This window comes from Cebidichthys violaceus, unplaced genomic scaffold (assembly GCF_023349555.1).
Source record: "Cebidichthys violaceus isolate CVI_PGR_0920_01 unplaced genomic scaffold, fCebVio1.0.p SCAF_20, whole genome shotgun sequence".
NCBI lineage: Eukaryota > Metazoa > Chordata > Actinopteri > Perciformes > Stichaeidae > Cebidichthys > Cebidichthys violaceus.
In genome coordinates this window covers 11,404,041-11,431,235 of record NW_027176373.1, presented here as the reverse complement: position 1 = coordinate 11,431,235, position 27,195 = coordinate 11,404,041, and the positions used below count along the sequence as shown (strand labels likewise).

At 39.9% G+C, this 27,195-nt stretch overlaps 1 protein-coding gene and 1 pseudogene across 1 annotated transcript; one reads left to right on the top strand and one right to left on the bottom strand.

The window, feature by feature from the left end:
- Window positions 1-1,263: 1,263 nt before the first annotated feature.
- LOC137876819 (N-acetyllactosaminide beta-1,3-N-acetylglucosaminyltransferase 3 pseudogene) lies at window positions 1,264-4,988 on the top strand (annotated as a pseudogene).
- An 8,103-nt stretch (window positions 4,989-13,091) lies between these two features.
- On the bottom strand, window positions 13,092-27,195 carry LOC137876631 (moesin-like). Its single transcript, XM_068716378.1, has 13 exons — window positions 26,885-27,195; window positions 19,749-19,832; window positions 19,093-19,188; window positions 18,668-18,942; window positions 18,472-18,555; window positions 18,164-18,310; window positions 17,943-18,039; window positions 17,691-17,854; window positions 17,388-17,518; window positions 17,114-17,274; window positions 16,930-17,022; window positions 15,937-16,170; window positions 13,092-15,374 (listed from the first exon to the last, which is right to left on the bottom strand). Exons 1-13 carry the CDS (start codon window positions 26,894-26,896, stop codon window positions 15,210-15,212), a joined length of 1,743 nt encoding a protein of 580 aa, XP_068572479.1. The 5' UTR covers window positions 26,897-27,195; the 3' UTR covers window positions 13,092-15,209.

Genomic DNA, 27,195 nt, shown 5'->3' with positions numbered 1-27,195 from the left:
TTATTCAAATGGACCATGTGAAACAAATACTCTTCTGCATAAGAAGGTCCAACAGGTGCAGTAATACGGTAGTATTTGTGCAAGTCCTCTTACCATAGCGGCCCTTTTCTGTGTTGTCTTTCAGACAAACCCTACCCAAAATCATCTACTCCAAAATAAAATGATCTTCCTCAATTAAGTATCATTGCATGAGCTGAACATAATAATGATATTCAGCCAGTCACTGAAAACTAATTACGTGAGCTCAATGATGTTTCTATTTGAATTACTTTTTTAGTAGCAGGCAGGGAACAAGTAATCCTCCTTCAACCATGTTTCTACCTCAATTAACAATCTCTTCCAAAAAGGATGCTTGTCTCCTCCAGGCACAAGTCAGAGTGACATTGAGAGTGCAACATTCACAATTAATGGGGTCACACTGAACCACTGAGTAGGAAACACAGTGCTTAGGTAGTTTTCTTTTCTGCAACATCAACTTTTATGGCAAATTATTTGCGTTTCATTCAGCCATTGCTGAAATAAAGACAATGGGGGGATCCATCTCACCAGCACATTCAGCACATGTCACAGGTGCACGAGTTCCTCCTTTGCCAACAAATCCCATGAAATGACCAAAAACAACAAAATCCTACAAATATTGCCTGCATACCCAGAGCCTGATAGATTGGGTTCCTCTGGGCCATAGACCTCTATTGTTGTCCAAAGACTGTTACAGAAGTTGCTTTGTTTGTACACACATGGCATAATGTTTCACTTTCATTAACATTGTGAGATTCATTTAGTTTCAGAATAATCAACAAAAATGAGTTCCCAACTGGGGAAAATTCAGGCGAACGTCCCTTCAAATCGTAACAATAAATCAAAAACATTTTGTTAGTTGTTCAAGCAATAAAATACAACACATCTTCTTTGTCACGTTTATGTTTCCACATTTTGGCCCCAACACGCAAAGTCAGAAGAACGATCTCCCAACTCCTGAAATGGGACAATCCGGGGATCAGGAGAATGCACCTGTCTGTCTCCATAAAAATGACTGACACTGATAGTGTTTGAAACTTTAAATTAGGACCCATGGCAAACACTTCATTTAGCTATTCAATTCTAATTTATTAAAACTGTATAGGGGTTGGGTGCTTTTGATTTGGGCGCCCTAAAACCCCAATATATTGGTATTTAAAATAATTTATAAAAAAGCACTAATTAAACCAGAAAACAATGAATTAATTCTGAACAAATTGATTGGCAAAGTCCTGAAAAGCTGGAATGATAGGTATACCTCTGGGGTCAGCGGGGACCCCAGAGGTATGATTAGAGTTCAATAAATAATTTGCTATACATTATGTCAAGTATTTCTTATTTATTTTTACACCAAATAGGCGTTTCAATGCACACGTTCAGGGATACATGAAGTTAGGGGTGTGAGAAAAAAAATGATATGAAGCGATGAAGGTTGGGCTTGGAGGACCGGCAAGAACTTCCATCTACTTTCACCCCTGCTCGGGAGTGTAAAGCCTCCCAGCATGCACTGGGGCAACAGGTTTTTGGACATTGGTCAGCTATTGCTCGAGCTATTAAGAAATGTTACTCTAAGAAAACTAAAATGACTGTACAAATGTACAGGGATGTGGGGGGTATGACGATGATGATGATGATGACGTAAACACATCACACGAGAGACCCCTAATGTCCAAACTGTCAATATTTTCTATAAACCGACATTTGCAGCCTGTTTATACAACTGCTTATCAATTACACAGATGCATTCCCGTGTCCTCAATACATAAAAGCGGGGCAACGAGGATCATTAAGATACATACATTACATAACCTGACACTCCTTGTAAAACATCACAAAAGCGGATAACACATAAACAACAGATGCTAACGTTAAAGCCCTTACACACACACGCGCACGCACGCACACACACACACACACACACACACACACACACACACACACACACACACATTTAAACAAGAGGGGAGACTGCACAATTACACACACCTATCTCTACAGTGTGTCTGTTGTTGCCGGCTACTCACCTGACGTCAGTCTGCGAGTCTCGTGCACCGAGAGGTCCTCCACTATCTGCTGAAGTGCCTCTCTGTCTGCTCATTCTCAATGCACGATACGACCTCAAGTCTCAATCTCTACCGTGTGCCGGTTAGCATTTAGCACGTTAGTCATAACCCCTGCATGCACCTGTTCAGGTAACAAGGTAGGTGCATTTGTTTTGGTGCTTTCAGCTTTGGCTGATATAAACTTGCTTTTTTTTTATTATGCCAGGTACAACAGATACTCTTTAACATAGCACATGGCAACGTCCTCCTCAATTTTATTTCATTGCTGTGAAGTTTTGTGTCGTTCACTAACTGCTAGCCCCGTGCACTTCTTATATGCAGTCCGTGGCCCTGAAAACGCACTGAACATTTGTATCTATCGTGTTCTCCGGGACGTGCGCTGAGCGATATGGAGCGCTCAGCTCCGCCCTCCTGCGGCCGCAGACACACCTGCAGCTTCTTCTCTGCTGCAGCACCTGACTCATCACGTTCGTTTAGTTCCATTCAAACACTGTTTATCACGACATTTGCAAGTAAAATTACTGTGTTTTATTAATACTTAAAGACAAAAACATATTGTTGCAGCGGTGACACATCAGAATCTGTAGAAGTATGTGTACACACGGTACGTGTTAGTTTTATTGCGGTTTTTCGTCGCTTGCCATGTACTTACACAGAAACGGAACATCTAAAAAGAAGGACAAAGTTGACAGTCAAAATTTAATAATGTACAGATAGAATATTTAAAAGAGTAAAAACAACAATTGTAAACATAGTGCAAAGGGTGCTGTATAAATATTGAATAGTGAATGTAACACATTACGCAGGTATGTGAAGTTTGTGATGCCAACATCACAAACTTCAACTCGCTCCCCGATCCTATAAAAGACTTTCTCTACTATCGACACTGTCAACATTTTCCCATGCTGCTGGATGTTCCTGACAAATGTGGAGGAGCTGATGGATCCGCAGACGTCTTTCTTCTGCTGGTCATTAAAAGTTCGCCTGATAACTACGACCGCCGAGAAATACTGAGCAAAACCTGGGCCAAAGAGAGGTTACACAATGGTGTGTGGATCCGAAGGATCTTCATCACAGGATCAAAGAATGCTGGATTAGAGAAAGTGAGACTGAAGTCCTCGAGCTGGAGCAACGCAACTACAAGGACATCCTCCAATGGGACTTCAAGGACTCATTCTTGAACCTCACCTTGAAGCAGATACTCTTCCTGGAGTGGATGGAAAGAAACTGTCCACATGTTCGCTTCCTGCTGAATGGTGATGATGACATTTTTGCTCACACAAACAACATGGTTGACTATCTCCAAAGCCTCGAGGACAATAATGGAAACAAGCACTTCTTTACCAGCCACCTGATTCAAAATGGTGGGCCTATTAGAGAGCCTTATCATAAGTACTATATTCTAGTGCAGGTGCATTAGTCAGACGTATACCCCCCCCTACTGCAGTGGTGGGGGCTTCCTGTTGTCTAGCTACACAGCTTTGGTCATATACAAAATGTCCCAGTCTATCACCATTCTTCCCATTGATGATGTTTACATGGGACAATGCCTGGCCAAAGCAGGACTCAGTCCTTATTCCCATAAAGGGGTGAAGACAGCAGGACTGAACATTCCTTTCAGAAAGATAGATAAATATGAACCCTGCTATTATAGAGAAGTTCTGCTTGTTCACAGATTCCTTTCGTCTCAGCTGTATTACATGTGGCACCAAGTGAATGACCCAAATCTGGAATGCAGCAACAAATTCAAATTCACAGGTGGTGACACTAATATTAGGTACAAATTAGGTCCAAAAAGGTTTCCCAAAATGCATTAATATTAAGAACAAATAACTTTGAATTACAGACGCTGCTCTTCCTCAGTTGTATCAGAGATTGCTGCTCCACAAGGGCAATTCACACTCCTAAAACGTTTTGCAGCAGAATCTTTTGTTTAAAATGTTCTTATCCAGTCGTAAATCTGTGATTTGAACTCAACACCCCTGAATCTGCTGAGCAAGACCCCCCCAGATTGTGATTCCTCTGATTAGAGACATAAAACATAAATAAAACTAAGTCATATGCAGGTAAAATGTGAGATTGAGAAGTCAATACTTTCACCAAATATGATTACTAAATAATTTAGTCTAAAACCTCACTAAGACCAGGATTAGTCAAAATATCAAATATCCAACAGAAACCCCCATTTGCACTGCAAAGGAACCTGAATCCTAAATCAGAAGGAAAAGATGTGATGAGAGGAAACTTTGAATTCTCACAGACACTCTTTTTTAACATATTCTGTTTATTACAAATGTATATCAGATTTCAGTGCATTTGTAAATGGGAAAAGTGGCAATTCACACATTTCTGTGAAAGCAAAGAATCTTTCAAACCTAAAAAGAAATATTTTTTTCTAAATGTCTTTCACCTCATTGTGAAGTTTAATGAATTTCTTGATCCTGCAAATATATCTTTATTTGAAATAAGTGTAATTTTGTATTCAACCAAGGTTATCTGTTTGTTCTTTTAAGGTAATAGCTCTGATATCACTGACTGGATTTTGAGAACATTCGGGAGAATGATGCATCCCTGCATTGTGCTTCAGCGTTTTCACTGAAAACATTAGACGCCACTTTTCAAAATCAGGGATTCTGCTGAATGATGATATCTCATCAATTCAGTCCGACACTTTTAACGTACCAACGGGGTGCTTCAACCAGAGGTCAGATCACAATTCTCCACGTTAACACTTACGACTAGATATCTATAAGGAGGATGTACACTGTCATTTTATTTCAATTTGAACCCTACTTTCATTTGTTTACTGTCGTTTGAATGATTCTTTGACCAATTTTTATGATGGAATGCAGTTGTTTTGTATATTCCTAGTTTTAGTTCATGTGTCTGTTTTCTGTGTTTAGGTAATTAGCATTGGTTGGAAGCAATGTAATGTGCATGTTTTTTTTGTTGAGTTGACCAAATTAAACCTTGAACCTTACCCACTGACTGACCATGTCATTCACGGGGTACAATATGCTCGCTTTAGCCTTCATCTCATGGCTTTCAGTTCTAAATGCATAAATGTTGACATTGAATCTTCTCAATAATAAAACCTAAATTTCAGAGCATTCAATTGTCTTATTTGTGAGTCATTTATCAGATATTATAAAAGAATTTGGACCTGGCTTGGCTCTGTATGGTGAAACATGTGTTAAAGTTATGTGTACTCTCCATCTCATTGTCAGACTAGTTAGCCTCATCATGCACGTGCATTGTACTAAATAACGTTTTTGCTCCGGGTTTGTTGGTTAACACAATACATTCGCACCCCTCATGTTGTTCTTCAGGAAGCAGTTACAAACCTTTGGTAAAATGTTTTTCTTTCCCTTAATTGATCCCATATGTCAGCCTGTGGACAGTATTTGCTTTTACTGGAACCAAACAACATCCTGTGACTGTAAACCTCAAGGTACTCGTGTTGAGCACAACAGTTAGGGAACATCTTCAAAAGGATATTCCCCCGCTGTATAAAGTTTTTAACGAAATGTCAGGAAACAATAATAACCTAGAGTGTTGATGTTGCTCTGATCTTTTTCACTGTGTGAATCAGAAAACTAAATGTCACAAATGCTCTGCACCACTTATCAGGAGGTCTTATGTTGCATTTGAAAAAAGAAATACTAACTTTGACTGTTTTTTTTCAATGATAAATGAATCACAAAAAAAGTTTATTCAATCATGTCAAAACTGAAAGTGCTGAACAATCATTGGACGCTAGCAGGCCATATTAATTAGATAAGATAAAATAAGAGGATCCTTTATTAGTCCTACAGTGGGGACATTTACAGTATTACAGAAGCAAAGGGGATAGCCTAGTGCAAAAGCAAGATGCATCAGTAAAAAACAATGACAATAAATAAGATATCAAAACAGTAAAGGGATGATAAATAACTAAACCGTAAAACTAACAAAAACTAAAATAAGAGAGAATCTCATATTGCACATATGAAATATGAAATGTAGATATTGTACAGTGATATACATTTATATTGATATTGCACATACATGAATGAGTAATTTACCAGGTAATATCAAAATTACAAATAAATATAACAGAAAATGGGAATGTATACATTATGGTTCAGAAGGATCTATACCTGTAGATATCTTTATCTCTTTAAGATATCTCCAATACACTTCATGCTAAAAGTAAATTGAAAAATTAACACAAGGATGTACATTCCTCTCACACCAACATTTAACATTGCTGTTGCCATTATAGACAACCAGTTGTGTACACAGAGTTATAGACAGACGAAGATATTTGATGTGGTGCGGTTGCATTGATCTAACTCATGTTGTTGATCTGAGCTTCTCTTTCCAGTTAAGAATAAACATCTCAACAAACTGAATATGTTTATTTGTGTACCGTGTTCGATATCCGACTCTTTAATGTGAAGCTGGCCACGTGTTAGAAACAAATCAAAGAACAGAGCTCTACCACCACTTACTGGTAGAATTACAGCAACAGATGAAAAACAGGAAATAATGAAGAAATATAGAAAAGCTAGGAATGGAGTGATGGTTTGAAACAAAATACTCTTATACTCTTATACTGTATATGTTTAGTTGTTTTTTTAACAATTTCCCTCACACAGCTGTCACAATTGACCAAATATACCTGAATTACTCCACTCACTATATATGAGAAAAATGTGTGGCGTGAATCCACCAGATACACTGATACCTTTGGAGTTTGTTAAAACTTTTAATGAAAAATTTGTGACAGACTGGAACTGTTGGTCTGCCAGAGAACAAAACTGACACTTTTACTGCTATTCCCATTGAGGTACAGTTGTATTGCAGGTATGGTTTAGACTTCATCTTGGAAACTGGGGGGCTGTAACACATTTAAACACTGTACAATTTGGCGGCCTCATTGGAGGCCCATTGCTCTTGTGCAATGAAAACAGCAGAGAACAGATTGCATTTCCATATAAAGCCTAGAGCCTGGGTGTCTAAACAGTTTGATGACGGTGCACCTATTGCTGATGTTGACCTGATCTTATAAAAAAATATAAGGGATCCTTTTACAGACTCAGTTATTCAGATGGCCTAAAAACATTCTGGTGAAGTCCCGCTCCAGACCAATGTTAATTTAAGAACATTTCCAATCGTCTCGGAAGCCGGACAAGATTGGTTGCGGTGTACAGTACAAATTGAAATTTGGACAACCTTCAAAATACTTTATCTGGATATCAATCAGAGCAACATGATACAATGTTTGGCTGCAGAGCTTAACAATGTGAAATTTTTTGTTTTATAAATAGTTGAATTGAAATTAAACAAACCAGCCAGAAAGCAGTTTATCCATGAAACTGTATATGGGTGTGCCTTAAAAACTAGATTTGTACAAGCTGCACATAACAATGTGCAGATGAAACCCGACTGCACATTATCTACTTATTTTTGTTTTTACACCAAGCATGTGTTGGTATGGAGGGATGGATGCTTTCATTTCTGCAGCCAGCACAGAGTGCTCATGATTTACACCATGTGTTAGCAGCCTCCCCATGCAATGACGGAGAACAGTAGACATTCACTTACACTCCATTACCCTTACCACCATACCATCTAGTATGCCAGAAAAAAAAAAAAACATTTAGCATTTCCCAAAGCATAGTATTTCAAATGCAGTATGCCAAAAATCACACCAGGATGTGCTACAGCATCGGGTCACATTTTGTAGTATGCAAGCGAGCCTGCTTTTCTGGCTATTCTCACCCACAATGATTAAGTGCTTTTCAAAAACCTTCATGACAACAGTTAGTGAGTTAAGGTGTTTAAAATGCCAAACAGGTATACACATATTCACACACATGCAGGCAACTCAGCGTGTCCCCACAGGAACAGGAAATGCAAGGCGGGCCGATAAGTGCCGTCAGTTGGATGATAAGCTTCTGTCTGCACCACTTCCAGCAGTTTTAGATCATAAGTAGAACCCTTGAGAGATCACACATCAGCCTATAAAAATCATAAAATACTGTGATCTTATCACAAAAAAAGTCCCCAAAAGAATCTAGCTAAAGTCACCCAAGTCAGAGTCCAGTTTTCACAGGGGAAACTGAAAAGAGGCGCTCCCACATGTTGGCAGGGAAAGGACACTTCCATCATGGCTGAACAAAACAAATAAGCAAAAGACTGAATGGAAGAAATTAGGCAAATACCTGAAATGTGTGCAGTCTTATAAAAGGCTGGTCATCCCTTAGGTCTGGCAGAAAGCGATCATTTTGTCAAGTACATGAATTTGCTCTTTCACAAGAAATTGTGCGAATACATATACGTCACATTTAGCATGCATTTTAACTTAATGTTTGGCAACAGATCAGAAAACTGAGACGTCACATTTAGGTTGTTCTCATGGGTTTGGAGCAACTTTTCTCAGAACTTTATTTTAACCTTTGTAACTTCCTGAATGCAAATTGTGTCAAAACACTTCTGGAAATAAAAATGATCCGAGGAACCATAAATGATGGAATTTCAGAGCAGCCTTACCTCTCCTGAAAATAACATGTGGCATGTTTTGGCTGAGATGTGTAGTGACTATGCTGCAGGCATAGAAATAAAGACTGAAAAAAGAAAATTGCGCTCAAGAGGTTAAAACATCTCTATGAAACCTTTGTTGGTTCAATCATTGCATTTATTTGGATTGTCACAGCATAAATATTTTGGTTCATTAAAACTATGATATGCATGTAACTTGCATGTGATTTGCAAAATAAATTAAACAGATTATACAATAAACATGGTGCTTTTCAGTTTCCATGGTGCGGTAGAGCACCCTGAGGAGCTGGCTGGTCCGTCTGTGGAGTAACCCAGGATGGGTCACATTTGTAGACAAGTGACACCTCACTTGGGGTATTTGACAAACTGACACTCAGAGATACAGAGTGTCAAACTCAGCTTGTCAAATACACTAAGTGGGGGGCCTGATCTGGCAACGTCAAAAACGGCTCTGTGGAATAAAAGAACAAAGAGACTGGTGTCGCTCCAACCAAATGTTATCAAAGACACAAAAAACATGCACAAATCTCCCTTTTACAGAAACGAGACGCCAATCTGTTACCTGAGAGCTCGGATCTCTTGATGTTGAAGCAGATGAGTCAGAGTGCAACGCTCTCTCTCTCTCTCTCTCTCTCTCTCACACAAGAGATCACAGTGATGACTCTGTGCACAAGACAATTCGTTTGACCATTGAGCCTGACGCTGCAAAGAGGAAGTCAAAACAAGGAAGATAACTGCAAAGCTAGCTCTCAGGAAATGTGTGGAAATAAAGTGTCAACATGTCACCGTTGTGAAATGCCGTTGAAGGCTCACAGCTTTTAGAGATAATGGTTTGCTGAGACATTTTCAACAGTTTCATGTGTCCCAACAATTGTGAAGAATGTGCTTATGGAACTGCATATATGCAGGTTTAGAACACTAAAAACTATGAAAGTAGCAAACAAGCTTGGGAGATTTAAAGATTTTATTTTCTATAATCACACTATTCTTTATAGTATATCCATTAATGGCAATGTCAGTCCTATTTCGCTTTAATTTTCATGCAAATCATGCTTCGCTGGCTGTCATATGCTCCTTCCTGCTTCAAAGACAAGCATCAGCATTTAGTCTGCACAGCTGATTGGTGGTCTGTCAATTCACCTCCGTCCATGCAATGATTTCATAATGTCTGGAATCCTAAACTTCCAAGTAACACTCAAAACTGTCAAAGTTATTACCATCACTTCTTACTTTCAAACATTACCTACATGTTTTTTGCAAAGACCAGAAGGCGCCGCCTGCACAGAGCTGTGCAACTTCCTCATTTTACTCTCACTGGACTTCCCCCTGCAGCCACAAGTGTACTGTAATTTGCGCTTCTTTATCACTCAAAGTGACTGAACATTGAATCTTTCTGTATACCGACTGTTCACAGTTGGGTGACAGAGTGGACAATTGTTCTTATGGATGCTCAGCCAAGCTCTATGCAACAGCATGCAGAAGACCACATGGATACAGGAAAAAATGGGCCGACTGATGAACCCAGAGAGTTTGGGGAACCCAATAGGGGGGAAAGGCCAAAAACGAACTTGATATTAGACAGTATGCAGCGTGGGAAGCAACCATGCTTCATCATCACATTGAAATATATCATCATGCATCATTTTAAGCACTTACAAGCAAACGTTGCAATGACTCTTGTCCAAATGCCCCCCACCAACAGCGCACCTGCACCCTGATACAGCTCTGTTTATGAACCACCTTCACTGAAGGTGAAGCTTTACAGCCTGTAGTGTCATGCGGCTCATGCAGTAAGAAGTAAATGTAGAAGAACAATCCATCCACAACAGTGAACTGGACTTTCCTGTCGGCTAAAGTACAGTACAGTTGTTACAGGTGCGACCTTGGTGAGAGTCTAGAGAGAGTCTAGAGACATCACATTTCAGACAGCGAGTCAGCAGAGTCAACCAAAGAGGGACTTTATTTTCACATGTACGTTCCTTTTAACTAATTGGTGGGTCTGTGTAAATTATTCAAATAGAGAAAGAAATACATTACAGATAAGTTCCATGCATTCACTCATCTTAGCTTATCAATTATCAAACTCAAATTCTCATTGGCTCTGAACAAAGATAGATAATATTCAAATAAACAATGCATCAGGTTAACACTGGAATTAGTCAAATTTAAGTAAACAAACATGACATTTTCAAACTGATAGACCTTGAACAATAATTCACTTAAGATGCAAACTGACAAGCAACCGTGAACACGGGTTCGGTCTTTGGCAGAGCAAACAGAGGAACGAGTCTCCTTCCAGTTATTAGAGCACCGATTCAGGGCAGATTGAGCTCACCTGTGTCTAGTTGACTTCAGGCAGCACAGGTGAGCCTGAGGCTCCTCCCAGAAACATGGCATGGACATGGAAGACTTTCAACAGTAGTATATTATAATATAGCATAGCATAGCATTGCATAGAAGTGGCAGATCAGAAGCCCTAAAATTAGTTGTTTAAAAAGCTTAGTTGACTTTTTTTTTTTCTTTAAAATGTGCTTTTTCAAGTTCTTGCAGAAAATGATATGAGAAGATGGATACCACTGTCATGTTAGTATGACACTATGTCATGTTAAAGTGACAGCCAGCTGTTGGCCAGTTTAGCTTAGAAGACTGGAAACAGGAGGAACAGCGAGACAGGCTCGGTCCAAAAGTAACAAAATGTGGCAACCAGCACCTCTAAAGATTTAAGAAAGGCTCTGACAAGCACATTATTTAGTTGTTTTAGCATGAGACATGATTTAAATGTGCAGAGGGCAGCGACCATGTTTACATTTGGCATATACAGACCAATTTAGAGTTCCCAGATTGCACCAATGCATCATTATGCTATGACCTACTTGATAGTCATATCACCAGTCACATTGTGCTTATATATATATATATTCTTTTTTTAAGACTGAGGTCTTCAAACAAATTGGCTTTAGTCCGCCCTTTTAAAGTACTTTTTGTTCCTTCCTTAACTGTACAGAGTTGACAATTTTGTTGCCGTTTTGTGAGTCATCAGTGCTTTGAAAGGATTAAGAATTCCAGTCATTAGATAAAACCTTTAGTAATATTTAGAACAATATATTAGCAATATGAGAATAAGGTATTACGGTGAAGGACTTGAAGGGCAATGGTATGTTGTTAGAGTTCCCATCTGACAACCTGAAGAAGAATGAAGCGAGAAAAGCTGTTTACAGAGATCCTGACTCATTCTATGTGAAACACTGAGGTACATACTGAGACCTGTTCGGATAGTAAGACTCATGGTATCTTATCTCTTCATGGCAGTTCAGAGTGTGAACCATTTCAACACCCTTTTCAGGCCACTAATACCACAAGTATAGAGGAAGTGGGAGATGAAAAAACACCACCTCTTTGGTGTTAAGAAAGAGAGTCGTTCAACAAGACTTAACTGAATTTCCTCTTGCAAAAATAGCTGAACATTTTCTTGACTACCTGAATGTTTTTGGTGAAATATTTATTTCCATGATTAATTGAATTAATAATGTAAAATATTGAGCTACCACAAGTAAAAATGAGAAGCGCTTCTGCACATGCTGAAAACTAAAATTATTTCTATTACTTTCTATTTCTTTATCATTTAATGTACTCAAAAATGAGCACTGCATCCAGATTCATGGGTTTTAAAGCTAAAATCAAACAGAGAGTTTCTCATTTGGTTGCCTGTTAGTCATTGGCTTTACTATAAATATTTGAGTTTTGAGTCCAAACCTGATGTCTCCAAGTAGGATTTCAAAACTGCAACAAATATGTGTCATTGGACTCTTTTTCCAAGCGGAAAATAAATCAGCTGTGGGAGATATTTCAGTGCATCCTGCTTAGCGTTGTAAAAATAATGTGCAGAACAATTTTCGATACGTAGGGTCTGGATGTCCTGTACAGACGTAATTATGTATGTGTGTGTGTGTGTGTGTGTGTGTGTGCATGTGTATGTATACATTTTTCAGTTTTCTTATCTGATGATTGTGCTAGTTTTATAATTCTATTCTGAGAACTTGCTTTGGTAAACTGGAGGAAAATTAACCTTAATGTCCCATTTCTTGACATCTTCATACTATGTACAGATGAGTTCACTATTGATTAACATGACGTTTATATTTAGGACCAGCTTGATATCATCACCCAAATGTTCATTGACAGTGAACTTTCAAATCGTTGCCTTGTCACCCTGATTGAAGACTGGGGGTAAGCTGCCATCATGTGGCTCATTGCAGGATTGCAGCTATGTGCTCGACAGCAGGTGTGACGGGAACTGAAGGCCATCTGATAAGTGTGATCACTGTATTAAAGACTTAATGTAAACATGTTAACAGATTAAAAGTATGACATGATAAACTTAAAGGAATATGGAGTAAAAGGGTGCTTATGAGACACGACTAATTAAACTGGTTTTCTACATCAGTTGAAATAGTAAGAAAATAGTCAGGAAAAACAATCTGTTTATTTTTACTTTACTGAAAGGAAGACTTGAAGCAGCAAGATCTGATGGAAAACCTGGGCAAGGCACTGTCTGTCAATTTACAATATTACGTTTCAGGCCTTTTTGATTCAAGACAAAATATTGAGCAGCGTCTTTTAATACATTTCTTTTTTCACACACGATGACTCGGGTTCAAATTACACTTGATTCTCCAAAGAAGGCTGTCGATACACGGTGCTTCAGGTAGAACATACAGTGCAGCACGATACAAGTTATTGTCAAAGGCATGGAAGAGCATCCAAAATGGCAACGACTGCACTTTTACATTTCATGGTACAAGAACTTTACGCAGCAATGGGCGAGAATACTGTATATCAAAAAGCATCTTGGTACAAATGACAACGGTTCATTCAATAAGAGAAATCAAAATGAAATTAAAAAATCTAAACTTCGAACTTCAAAATAGCGTAAATAAATCTTTCAAACACAAATTTCTAAATATCTGAGAACAAGCAAAACCCTTCGCATGTCTGCATCATGAAATCTAATCTGGAACAAATGGCACAAGAAAGTTTTGTTCATTTTCATGCAAAATGGTTTGTCCTGGTTTAAAACTTCCATTCACGGTATTTTGCCTGCCTTGAACATAATTTCCTGTAGCGTCCGGCTTTTCATTGGTCCCATCACAGGCTTTGGGGTGTTGCTTGTTCCATCAGCGTACTATCACAGCACTGAGCTGTGCTATTAGTTAACACCAAAATACTGTTTTCAAAATGATGTTCGTTCTGAACAAAAACTGTTACTTTGACAAGTACTTCTAGTTTTTTTATAATACAAAAATATCCTCAGTGGTGTCTGTTTTTCCACCTTACATAGTTCTAGCGCTTCTGAAAAATCCAAATTACAAAATACACAAACGTAATTAAATACATACAGTATATCAAAAATGCATGCATTGGAGACAGTAAGTCTGTCTTGACTCATTTTGCAAAGGTACGCTATGGTTTTCCAGTGCATGGTTAATGAAATTATTTTATGTTTTGTCGAAGGAAAGTTCTCAGAATGCAAGTTTAAACTACAACTTTTACCTTTACAGATGACTTTTATTTGTTGGCAAGCCAACTTGACATGTGACCACTACAGTGTAATTCCTTATGCTGAACTGGTTATAGCAATGCAAAAATATATATATATATATATTCTGATCATCCAACAGGCTCCTCACAAATAAGCAGAATTTAAAAATAAAAGCAGGAGTATAAAACTAGGGTAAAACTCTTAAAAGGTACAGTAAAATCAACTTATTGAATGCTGAATCGACTAGATGTTGGCACTGAATACTAGAACATTTACACTAAAGCCTTGTAGTTGCAAACTGACTTGAAGAAGTTTCAGAATAGTAAAATCAGACAAAAAAAATGTAATGAAATTGATCTTTAATATCACCTCTTGAGTGGGGTGTAAATACTGAATGATTTATAACAGTAGGCAGATTCAGAATACACTCAAATGATCAGTAAGTAAATTTAAAGGGAATTAGCAAAAAGAATAATACTGCTCTGTTGATGCTCTTCATGGATTACAGAGCGTTTGGTTTTAAAACTATGGGCAGCGGGTCATGGGAGGAACACTTAAGTTGAGCTTGATGTGAAGAACCGTTGCATGTGAACAGCAGAAATACGTCTACAGGCACAGTTTTCAATCGGAAATTTTGATCGGTCTCTGAGCCTTTTATTTTGAAATCATGATACAAAAACGTGACAGAAATATATAAAGAAATTAAAAATTGCTTACTCAATGTGTCATGAAATGAGGCGTGAGCCCATCGCTAATATGCTACATAAACCCCTCGTGAGGGATGAAACTAATAAAATACAGTTTGTCCCTTTTCAACCAGTAACTTGCCAAAATTCATAGTTAGGAATGATAACAAATGGATTTTTCCAGATCCATGTTTGTACATTGTGCTGTGCTTGTGCAACCATGTCATGTTGTGGATCTGATGTATTTGGGTGCAGAGCTTGTGTGAGGCAGGACTGCAGTCCAGGCAGAGAGGCCCAGCTGTGTGGGCTTTTTTTTTGCTTTTTTTTTTGCTTTTTTTTTATTGGGCTGTGCAGACATCACATGCACTCAAACTCGTCAATGCGCTGTTTGGTGTTTCCTGACCGGATCTGTCTGAGGGTCTTGTACTTGTCTCGTCCTGCCTTCATGTTCTCTGCGTGGATCATGTCGTTCACCGTTTTCTTGCTCTCGTCCCGAGCGTTGGCCAGCTCCGAGCTCAAAGCCTGGAAATACAGAAGCAGCGGCATTGATACACCTCACTGCAGTTTGTTATCACGGACGTATGAGACTCATTCTCCTCCCTGAATGTGCAAACGCCACGTTTTCAGTGATTCACATCTGCTTTTGAGCTAACCACATCTGTTTGAAATGTAGCAATCCTTCTCTATATCATTTGTTTCTCTTTATCTTCTTTTTCTCCATCGTAAAAATGTATTTATTAAAGAGAAATTGAGATGCGATGATCGATTCACCTCATCAGTCTGTGAGAGTTGACAGTGCATCTATAAACACATACAGTATTTACCCTTCAACACTGAAGCTGTGGAGTGACAAACTGAAGGAAGGACAGCAGTAATGAAACCCACTTGCCCATTTTTTCTTCTGCGGTATGATTTACTTCAACACATTTATTAATTTGAATAAAAACAAATGTATAAAAAAAGCCCATTAAAATGCAGCCGTGTGTCTTATAAGATCGAAACTTTACAATTAGCCTCTTGATCTATCAATCCAATAATTTCTTGACAGATCAAACTTATAGATGACAGATGAGCGAAGACTTACGAGTAGATGTTTCTGCAAGCGCTCGTTCTTCTCGGCCTCGGTCATGCGCTCCTCCTCGCTGCGGTCCTTGTACGCGACGGCGGCTCCGAACTCGGCGCTGGCCTCGGCGCTGCTCTCGTCGTCCTCGTCGTTCTCGTCGTTCTCTGCGTTGAGGGGCTCCTGAACGTGAGCCACCATCACCTTGTTTCTGAGCTCCTCTTTGGTCTTCTCCAGGTCCTCCTGCACCGTGGTGGCCTGAGGGGACACAGAGAGCGACAGCAACAAAAGTTACACGAAAATCTCCAAAACTGTGAAGCCAATGGTAGCGCTAGAGGAAAAGTAATTTCAGCTCTACGTTGCTGGGTGGGCAGATTATATTATATTATATATTAGCCAGAGAACTTCAGAGGACAACATGTACAGCGGAATTTGCTGAACAATAAATGAATGCCGCTGAGAGAGTGAAAACGGATTGCAGCCAGGAATAAGAGCTAATTATGAGTAAGGCTAGAATTTCAGCTGAAACTAAACTGTTTGCCAAAAAATGCACGATATGGAAACCAGCACTTAGCACGTCAGTTGTTTAGAAGACGGAATATCATAATGGTGCACAAGAGTTACGGCAGGATTTCCTCCGCACAAAGACAGCTTTCATGAGTCACCCTGCCTACAAAGAAGAAGGGGCTGGCCTGGCACACACCGTTTTTAAGACGCAGTGAGCTTTCACCCCCACCCTCCTAGAAACACACAACAACAAGACCTCAGCGGCTGTCTCACGTCTCCACGCGTGATGGCTGTAAAGCATAATTTTAGTTTTTACCGACTGAAAGAGGGGGAAGAAGAAGAAGCCGTCTAACTGTGTATATGTAACTACCTATTCACGCTCAAACTCAAACAAACACTTTCTTTTCATGTCATCAGTTCTAATGTTGAGTGTGACACAATACTCTCTTCAACAACTGTAAGCACAGGAAGAAGACTGGTTACTGTAGAAAGTGGCCACTCAGATCATACCTTCTCTTGCCACTGCACCGCCTCTTCTTCCTTCTTTTTCTTGGCATCCTCCAGGAGGGAAATCTTGGAAGTCAGATCAGCCAACTCTGTCGCCTGAAAGCATGTTTTTCCTTTAGTTTTTCTTGATATTGATATTTGAAGCGTCAGAACACTCATTTCTTTCATATAGTTTTGGATAACTGACCAAGTGTTCCTGGTTCTTCATCTGGTTCTCCGACTGTTGCAGCAGCGCCTCCTTGGCGTCCTCGGCGCCCTTCAGATCGGCCTCCAGGCGCCCGGCCTCCTCCTGAGCTCTCTTCCTCTCCAGCTCCAACTCCAGAGCCCTCTGCGTTTGCTCCTCCAACTCTGTGCAGACACACATTCACAGAGAAAGCACCAAAGGTCAGCACTGCGTGAGAAACAACACCGTCAGCATTCACCGCAGGACAACGTGCAAGCTTCTCTAACGGGTCTCCCACCTTGTTGGGCTATTTTCGTCTGCTCCTCGATCTGCTTTAACCTCTCCATTAGTTCCTCCTTCTCCTTTTCAATCTTTTCCTTTTCCTTTTCAGCAACTTCTCTTTTCCTCTTTTCGTTCTCCAGCAGAGCTCTAATGGAAACAGAAACAGTATACAAGATGTACTGGAAAAAACTGTAATCATAATGTTTTGAGCAGATCATCCCCATATTATACACAAGGTATTTAAAAATACAGTAGTTTACACATCCATAATACATGTTTGGTACATTTACAGTGGTAGAAGGAATGAATGGTCTCTTACCTCTCCATCTTCTTGTGATTCTTCTCCTCCCGAGCCTGAGCCTTCATCTGCTGCACTTCAATGGTGTCAGGCTTGCGGCGGCGCATGTACAGCTCGTGGTTGCCCATGCAAAGAGCCAGGATGCGCTTGTTGATGCGCAGTCTCGGAGCGTAGAATACAAAGTCCTAAAACAGCGACATTAGAGATTTAGGAGACTAGGAGCGATACACAGATGTATACACAGAAGTTCTTCGTTATTAAGGGTTAACATACAGGTGCTTTCTTGTCAATTGGTTTGATGACAAACTTCTTGTCATTAAAGGAAATGTTCCTGATTTCACTCCAAGGAAATCCAATTTTGGGCGTCATTCTGTTGAGGACAATGCAAAAAAAAACCCAACTCTGTGTCAGCTGCATGACATTCGGACAGGAACACAAATTGTGCTGAGCGTGTGCATTCACGGCAACTTCACACTTGTTGCAGAATCACTTACTTGTCATTTTGTTCATAGATGTTGAGCCCCAAAGCGTCCACTCCCAAAAACAGTTCCGTTCCTTTCTTGTTCTTGATGTTGAAGTAGTTGACTCCGTACATCTCCAGATCTTGAGCGATCTTCAGATACTCCATCATGGACTCCTCTCTGTGGACAAATAAGAAGTGTCTTTAACCAGCGCTACAGAGAGAGGGATTAAGGAGCACATATACACACTTCAGTCAGTATTTTTGGGGAAAGACCGTAAAAGATCCTTTGTTGAAAGAGCAAGTCTCTTCTTCAAAGTGCACGTGCGTGTCGGCCTTTACCTCATCATGCTCTTGTGTTCTTCGTGCCACACTTGAATCCTCTCCTCCCACTGGTCCTTGTTGAGTTTGTGCTGGTCCAGAACTCTGAGGAGACGAGACATCAGAGTGTCAGATGCCATGCAGAGACACACTGGCCGAAAGGTGACATCTATCGGACATTGACTATCGTTAACATGGCGACATAAATCTGCATTACCTCTGAGGGAGCAGCTGTTCACTGGACAGATAGCCCGGCGTGTGGACTTCCTTGTTGTAGTCAGCGTACTTGGCCTGCACTGCGTAGGAGGCCAGGAGGACTGCGGTCTCTGGAGGGCAGTAGATGTCGTCGTTTAGGATCCCCTCCTTCACCTGCAGGAAGAACAGCCTCTGTGTGGCGTCCTGGATTAACTCCTCCGTCACATCCTCGGGGAAGAACTTGGCGCGGAACTTAAACAGCAGCGGGCTTTCCTTCCTCACATCCTGGGCTGTCACCTAAAATAAAGCGTGACCCGGGTGAGGGGGTAGAGGTTACGCTTCTGTAAATAGACTTGAGTTCAACGGGAGCAGTTCAATTTTGACAAAGAAAGGCAAAACAGATATTGTGTTAGACGTTGTAGTGAAGAAAAAAACGGAGGATCTCACCTTCTTATTGAGCTTGAGCCATGTGGAGAAACCCTTCGTATCCTGGTATTGGAGTCCAAAGTACCAAACCTCTCGCAGCCCGATGGTCTTAACAACCTGGAAACATGAAAGCAGAAGTATTGAGTGATGTGCCTCCTCTACACAACACGAGCACACAGTGAACGGCAGGCAACAGGTGCCATCGTCACGCTACTGCATGTTTGTTTCATACACTCAGAAACAGCAAATACTAATTATTTTGTGACATAAAAAAATGTTTTTGTTGGAACCAAGAACATCCTAACCCTGCATGTGATACAAATAGAAACATAAACAAATAAATAAATGTGACAGCATCCCCAGAATTGTTTTTAGAATAAAGTATATGCTCCCTACACAATTTAATAACTGTATTTTGCTTTGTTTTCTAGATAAAGCAGAGGTTAACCCATATATGTTACAATGGCAAATAAAATGTATTAAATTGACATTGTTATATACCTAATAAGTTATAGAACTATTACAGTTATTAGTTTGGTTCTTACTATAGTTGAAGATAAAGCTCCATGCCAATTAATTGCTGCTAATAGTTTCATGAAATGTTGTTTTTATCTAAATTACTGTTAAGAATAACACACAACAATGTCACAGTCACTGTAAATCATCTGTTTTCATACCTGGTCAAAGAGCTGCTTTCCTGTGGTATTTGGCTGAATGGCGAATTCCAGTTCAGCGTCCATTGTAGTGACTCTCACACTAATCTGAGGAAGAGAGCGCATTGGAAGAATGAGGGATTTTTCGGGGATAAATAAATGTATCTCATGTATATATTGTGCTAAGATTCAAAAGAGCAAATGACCTTTGTATGTCTTTATTATCATTCTTGGCGTCATCAAGAGATTATTATAAATTGTTTCATGTTTACCTCTCTGAGCTGTAAAAATTCAATGAATAAGTCTATGCCTTCTGTTTAATAACTCTCTATATACACACATACAGCACAAGAAAGTACAGCAAGGAAACACTGAATCACTTGATGCTTTAACTCAAATAAAAAATTTGAAAATGTCTCAATGTTGCCCTCTAGTGGTACTTTAAAAAAAATAATCAGAATGCCACAAGAAAATTATTAGAAAAGATTATATAATGACATATAATTCTACATACAGTGATTGATCAGCTGATAATTGAATTAAGCTCTTGGGAACATTTTGAATAAACCTGGCTGTGCACAAGCAGCAGAGGTGCACCCACAACCCTCCGTGCACACCCTCCACAGGACACATACTGTGAACAATCCTGAAAAATGTAGATGTGTGTAGAATTCGTGAAAGATCGCGTCTCAAGGTCCCTGCCTCGCCTGTGACAAAACGTGCCAATCTGGCTCTGTCTTAGTATAGAACTTATCTACAGGAAGTAACCACATCCTCTGTGGCTGTGAGGCACTGCTGCTGAACACTGAGCTCTCATGAGAATCGCCTACATCCTGTCGTGTATCAAACGACCCGTCAGCCTTCTGCTAAGCTATCTGAACAAGCAACATTCAAGCAAAGCAGACTTTGATAAGTAGGTTCATCCTCGTCAGGTAGCACGCTTTGTGACAGCTGGTTATTTAGCCAGAAAGCAATATGATATGTCAAGAGTCAAATGAATATATTTAACCTTAAAACCCCAGAGAATAAATTCATTCTGTACTGACTAAAATGACCATGTAGGCATTTTCTCATTTTCTCTGTCCTCTTAGAGATGACGAAAACAGCAGCAAGCATGTCTATTGGGAAATAACTGTGCAGGCTGAGGCCCACGCCTGCCCGGGACAACAATGGTATGCATTATTTCCCAGTTGCGGGGCCTGATTAGAGTTGCGTTCTTTCCCCATTCATGTCAGCAGGACCCCATTTACTGCTCAGGATACTTGCCCCCTCATCTCACTTCCTGTCATCACCAGCAGCAGAAAGAGTTGTAGTGAAAACCTACAATCTGAGCCCTACACTGAACTACACCTCAAGTCATCTAGACGTACCGCTCTTTAAACGGACGTTTATGATACTTTCATGAACATCTGCTTCATTAGTGTGTAGATTAGAGTTCAGTTCATGACCAACCCTGCTGTGGGTTCAGCGCTTTCATTTCCTGTGACAGAGTGGCTAATTCTACCAGAAAAAGGAACTGCACTCGAACATTTTCTGCCTGGTTAGGGTGTGTCTCTCATGGCTAGAATTCAAAAACACTTAACACCCTATTATTAGGACACGCTCAAAAAACACCCCTCTCAGGCCAGCGTGTCGAGTTTCCATGACCTATTCTCAACTGGGTTTTTAACTACACCAACACTTTTAACAACTTTGAAAAAGCTTTACATTTAGAGGCACAGTGGTGAATCACCTCTATAATGTGAAGCTCTCTTCAAGAGTCCTCCACTTCACTGACTGCCTGAAACTTTGGGTTATTTCTAATATTTCTGTTTACTTTATCCTTATTCATACCACTTCTATTGACCGCACAGAAACCATAAAGGCCTCATTTCCTCTTCTGTTAGTGTAACTCGCCAAGTTATCAAACCAACTCATCACTTCACAACTAAATCAAAACTCAATTACTGAAATGAAATCATATGAAAAACTAAAAGTTAGATATGGTATAAAAGTATACTGACTTATTATTTAAATACATCCATAGAGAAATGCCACAAGCATGGTTGAAATCTATTCTATTTTAGACTTAATATCAGATTAATTACAAATCAAAACAAGCAGTATTCGTGCATATTGTAATGCTGAAAACTCTAACTGAACTGTAAAACCGAAAACATGACATCTGTATGACTGACAGTATTGAAAGCTGTATTAACCTCATCAAGAGAGACACAACCCACTGACCATCATTTGTTGTAGTGGTCATTAGACCATTAATAGGCCATTAGAAAGCATTAGCAACAACGGAGAGGTTAACCTAAAAGTGAACTCTAAGAAACACCTTGTGAGGAAGAGGAAGCAAAACTACTGAAACTCACTGAACAAGTGTTCAGCATTCAGTCAGTTACCACCACCCTTACATTCCCACACCGGTGTTATCGCTGTGTGCCGTTCACAACCACAGTCCTCCGAACTAAAGCCAAGACAACAAAGAAAACACCGCTCAGTGGTTTTAAGAGCAAGACAGCTTCATTATGTATGTGGATCACAGGACTGGTGAGCAGGATTGTCGTCATCTCTGTGCACAATACTCTTTATTTAATGTCATTTTACTTCTCAAACAATACAAAGCAAACCCGTTTTATTCAATGTCAGAGGCGACAATAAAATAAGGTCAGCTTCAATCCAGTCAGGTGGAACAGTTGGATTAAAATGTGAATATATAGTGTGTGTACATTTAGTATTTTAAATCTTCATTCTAACCATGTCAATCCCAGCAGCATACAGTTAACAGTTATTAGGTATGATGTCAAGCTGAATATGAAGTGTGAAAAAAGTGGGAAAATGTGACGGTGACGGCTAAATCTGTCTTGAGGCGCGGCACAACAGACTTGTAACTATGTTGATGTTCTCGCTCGAAGCCAGCGCTGAAAGGGAAATCATGTGAAAAGACTTGTGAGAAAGACAACGAGCATGTTTATGTCCACTAAAGCCCGTACACACATTACCCTCCACTACAGTGCTGTGTTTGTAGAGAGCCAACAGGAACACATCTATACGACAACAAAACAGTTCAGATCCTGCACACAAAACAGTTCAGAATAGAGCACTCGAGTAAAAACACGAGTGCTCTATTGAAACTGGTTCCCACAACCACTTTTAACAAATAAATCACAATAAGTTTTCAATAAGAACATCCATCATGGTGATAAACTGCTGCTTCATCCCCCCCAATCATCTACACCCTGATTATTGTTAACCTGACTTATGACCAGCTAACACATCTGTCCTTCTTTACCACATTCATTTTGGTATTTTATCAGTCATTTCATTATTATTATGATGATGACATATTGCCTTCCTATTTGACCCCTGCCATCTTGTTGCCAACTGTAAGCCTTCTACTGACCAAGTACGGGCTGTTTTATCCCGACTGCTTTTGTCTGCCAAGTCTCCTTTTGGATCAAAATCCACTGTTATATTGTTACCGCCATATACACAAAAATATGTAGACCCAACAAAGAGACCAGGTGGCAACATGGAGGTATAATACTTGTCTGACTATATTCCTTTTTCCAATATACATTGTATGTACCTAATACAACTTTTTATACCCAATTCCATGTTTCCAGCGTAGTCCAATCCCTACAGGTTGACAACCACAAGCTCTTGTGTTGCAGTAATGCACTATTGTGTTGACTATTGCTCACTGTAGTGCTTTGCTTATGCTATTCTTTCCTTGTGTACACAGTCTGTTGGCTTGAAGGTTGTACTAGACACTTTCATTACAACAAGGGGCCAAATACTCATAACATTCATTTGTCATGTCCTTTTAATGTGTAATTGTAATAATATTTTAATGTCTGTAACGGTAGATTAGATCCATTACAAAAAAACATTAGAAAATAGTGTTTTCTTTTATCCCAACAACAGCTTTAGCAATAAGACAAAAAACAGAGGATAATAAGTATATATTAAAGTACAAATAAATAAATAACAACAAAGAACTTACTTTCAGAAGTTTGATTTTCTCACTACCTCCAAACAGAAAACATTGAACTCGCTACTTGTGTGTAAAAAGGTTTTGATTGTAGTTTGTCCACCACCTCTACCTCTACACACACCGTTAATCTGCTCTGCTATGTGCACTATACAGACTTATTTAATCCCCTGCTTGCATACCGCTGGGTGTTTCCATTTACCATTTCTCCACAGCAACACTTGTTCAAAGTTTGGTACTGTCAACAAGAAAACAGCATCTGTCGAGATTTCTACAGGCTTTAATGGTAAGTTAGGCTTAAAGTTGTGTGTAATAACAGGAGGCTGTTTCTGTATTTGTAGATAAAAAGGTGCTGTATAAGTGTCAATGTTATTTATGATAATAGTATTTTTGTCAGTTAAGCACTTGAGAAAAATGGCCTATCTAAAATATCTAAATTGAGGGTGGGTGCTTCCTTTAAAAAAAAAGCAGATAATAGGCCGCAACTACCTGTCACAGCAACATTTAAATATCTAAATGGAAAACTAATATCCACTAAAATGTAAAATATAAAACTGATAAACACAGACAGAAATACAGCAGGTCCTGAACTTGTTGCACTGCTGTAATGCAATCTAAAGTGGAGCATGTCGTCTGTGGACCGCGCTACGGGGAAGCAGGGAGGAGAATAGAGAGACTGTGATGTGAAAGTCCTTATAAGGCTGCAGGCGAGGAAACTACCAGAGAGGAACTGATGTAAGAGCAGAAACCTTGAGTCACAACATGGCTTCCTTGGGAAACTGAAGCACTGCCAAGAGGAGTCCAGCAAACTCTGAGTTTCTCAATAATTATTGCTTTTGTGAAACGTCAAAGCTGTTACAATAAATAAATCACCAAAACGGTTCATGGAAAAAGCTATTTTTGAAGGAATAGAATTAATTTTACTCCCTGACCCGGTTTGTTGTGGATGTGACTATAAAATCGGAGGAACAACTTCCATTGGGTGCAGTTAGCTTTCAATCATTTGCTGAATCAGTGTCCTGCTTCCTTCTGTCATACAGCGTGTCTACTGCAGTGTCTTACAAAAGGAAACGGGCCACTGAGTGTTGCAATAACAGGTCTGGGTTTTAGCAATTTCATCACTTATTCTACTACTGATACATAACTTTACTGGATCCATACAAAAGCAGACAAAATACCTTCTCTTGGTGGTCCCTAGTTTACACATTAAATGTTGGAATACAAGCCTTGTTTTCTAGATATCCCACAATCCTTTACGTCATCCTTTACGCCCTATTTATTTTGAGAGGATCTCCGCGCTTCCTCTTAAACGGTCTATGCCGTCCACTAACTAGTTTCCTCTGTCCTAGTTCTTTATTGTGTACAGGGGAAGGTCTCTACAACACAGCTGCAGTGTCCCTGTGCTAATGTGAGCTGATGGCGACTGCCAAATAGATTCTTCAGAGGTCTGTCAGGTCCCCAGCTGTTCCTCCGGTAGCTGCTGCACACAACACAGGCTACTAGTGTTGTACAGAGTCTCTCTGCAGAGATCTGGCCCAAAGTCAAGCACTAAGCGAAGCACTAAGAATACATACAAAGAGAACAGCAGCGAGAAACATTAACAATGTTCATTTCGATAAGCTTAGGTACAGTACAGGACCTCCTTTTGTGTCTTCCTACCACAAACAGGATACCGACCGTATGTAATTCTAACCAATGTTTCACTTCTTTAAATGGATTTTTTTCAAAAGCAGCATTTTATAAATAAATGTACCAATATCAATTGCCCCAGAAGCACAATGTGACTAACATAAAATGGCCCTGTGAAGTGTATTTTAAAAGGCTGATGTGATAAGGGAAATTCCTTCCAGGAAGAGGAGGGTAGTGAACACTTTAAGTATGCACTTTAAATGCCAGGATGCTAGGGCTCTTTTTTCAGGTTGACAGCTGGAAAAAAAAAATACAGAGGAAGTAAAAGCAGAAACAATACCGCAGGAAGAAAGCAGCTACAAACTTTAGTACCATTTGTACTTCTGCTTTTAATTTTGGAAGCGCACAAGTTCACAACACAGGTTTAATGCTACGTCAACGGTGATAAACTATACAATGTAGTTTTTATAATGAAGAGTAGTGATGCACAAGATGATCTGATGATGCTCCATTGAGGAAAAAATACTAATATAGTGATATAATGAATTAAAGTGTCTCCACTGTGACATCTAAATGGCTTTGTACACAGCATCAGCTCCATCACGTGGGTCAGGCGTGTCTCTTTTTGTAGCATAACGTCCCTTTTATTGTCAGAGTGAGCACGTGGGCATTACAGACTGTGAATAACAAGGATGGCAGACAGATTTCCGGTTCTATATGCACTTGTAATTTCAAAAGCGTGATGCTGACTCAAAAGCCCAAACTCATGCTTTCACAGGAGGCAAACAGAAGAGATGGGTGGGAGCCCACTTTCCCTTCAGTGTGCAGCTGATGAAGACACACATAGAGCCAGGCTTTGCCTGATGCTGCTTGAAAAAAACAAGAGTCAAGTCTGAGTCAACCATCATTCTCTTTGTTCAGAGCTACAAATCTGTGAAGCTCCGGGTGCTTCTTCGTGTGATATCACAACATTTTGACATATTTTTCGTAACAATGGCAATAAATAAATAGTTCTTAGTGCCTGCCCCCTTTGTGCCACCTCCCCGTTTTAAGTTTGCCTCCATTTGCTCCAGATTTTGGGCAGCACAGCTGGCCCTGAATGACAGTTCAAATCCCTCCTTGTTAGACTGAAAGGGAGGCCTAGCTCGTTAGCTCGTGCAGGCCACACAGTCGATGAGAGCCGACAGCCTAAATGTGATTTATGTCTCTTCAGTGTGGAGAGAAAGCTCACAGTACCGTAATAACGTAAGAACGCCTAAATGAATGATCTGATTTAAGGCGCTAATTTTAATGAACAAACAGGCGGGCGCGCGCGCGCACGCGCACACATCTAACGGAAAGTACCCCCGAGTCTAACGGGACGTAAAGCGGGTTAAAACACCGCAATGTGTACCAGAGACGCATTTAGGGTTATTTTAAGGTTAATTTTAAGCACCAGTGTCAAAAAATAAACCTTATTGTAAAGATATTATGGAGCGAGAGAGTGACAGACAAAATACCGTAACGTTAGTTTTTTACATGATAACGTTAATGCCGTTTTCATTCTTACCGTCTTCGGCATCTTTCCTTTCTTTTACGTCCGGCTCAGGTTTTATCGAGAAAAAAAAGTTATTAAATCAGACGACCGGTTAGCGAGACCAGCAGAAAACTTTTTCCCATCAGAACAAACGGCGCCAACCGAACGTCTCGAGGACACGAACGTTACTTCTCGCTTCGACCACGAAGAAGAACAAATTTTCAACCGAGTGTTTTTTTTCTTTGTTTCGCCTTAAAGTGAAATGGCTCGAGCTTGATTTCCTGCTAACGGTACCCCCGACTGCAAAGACCACACCCAGGCCGATGACAGGACAGCAGCCAGCC

What these genes read in the sequence shown, in the direction of transcription:
- LOC137876631 (XM_068716378.1), bottom strand. An exon ending in GAAAGCAGCTCTTTGACCAG is followed by an intron (nt 19,189 to 19,748) that starts GTATGAAAACAG and finishes TCATGTTTCCAG; the next exon opens with GTTGTTAAGACCATCGGGCT. An exon ending in ATCTATGAACAAAATGACAA is followed by an intron (nt 18,040 to 18,163) that starts GTAAGTGATTCT and finishes TGTCCTCAACAG; the next exon opens with AATGACGCCCAAAATTGGAT.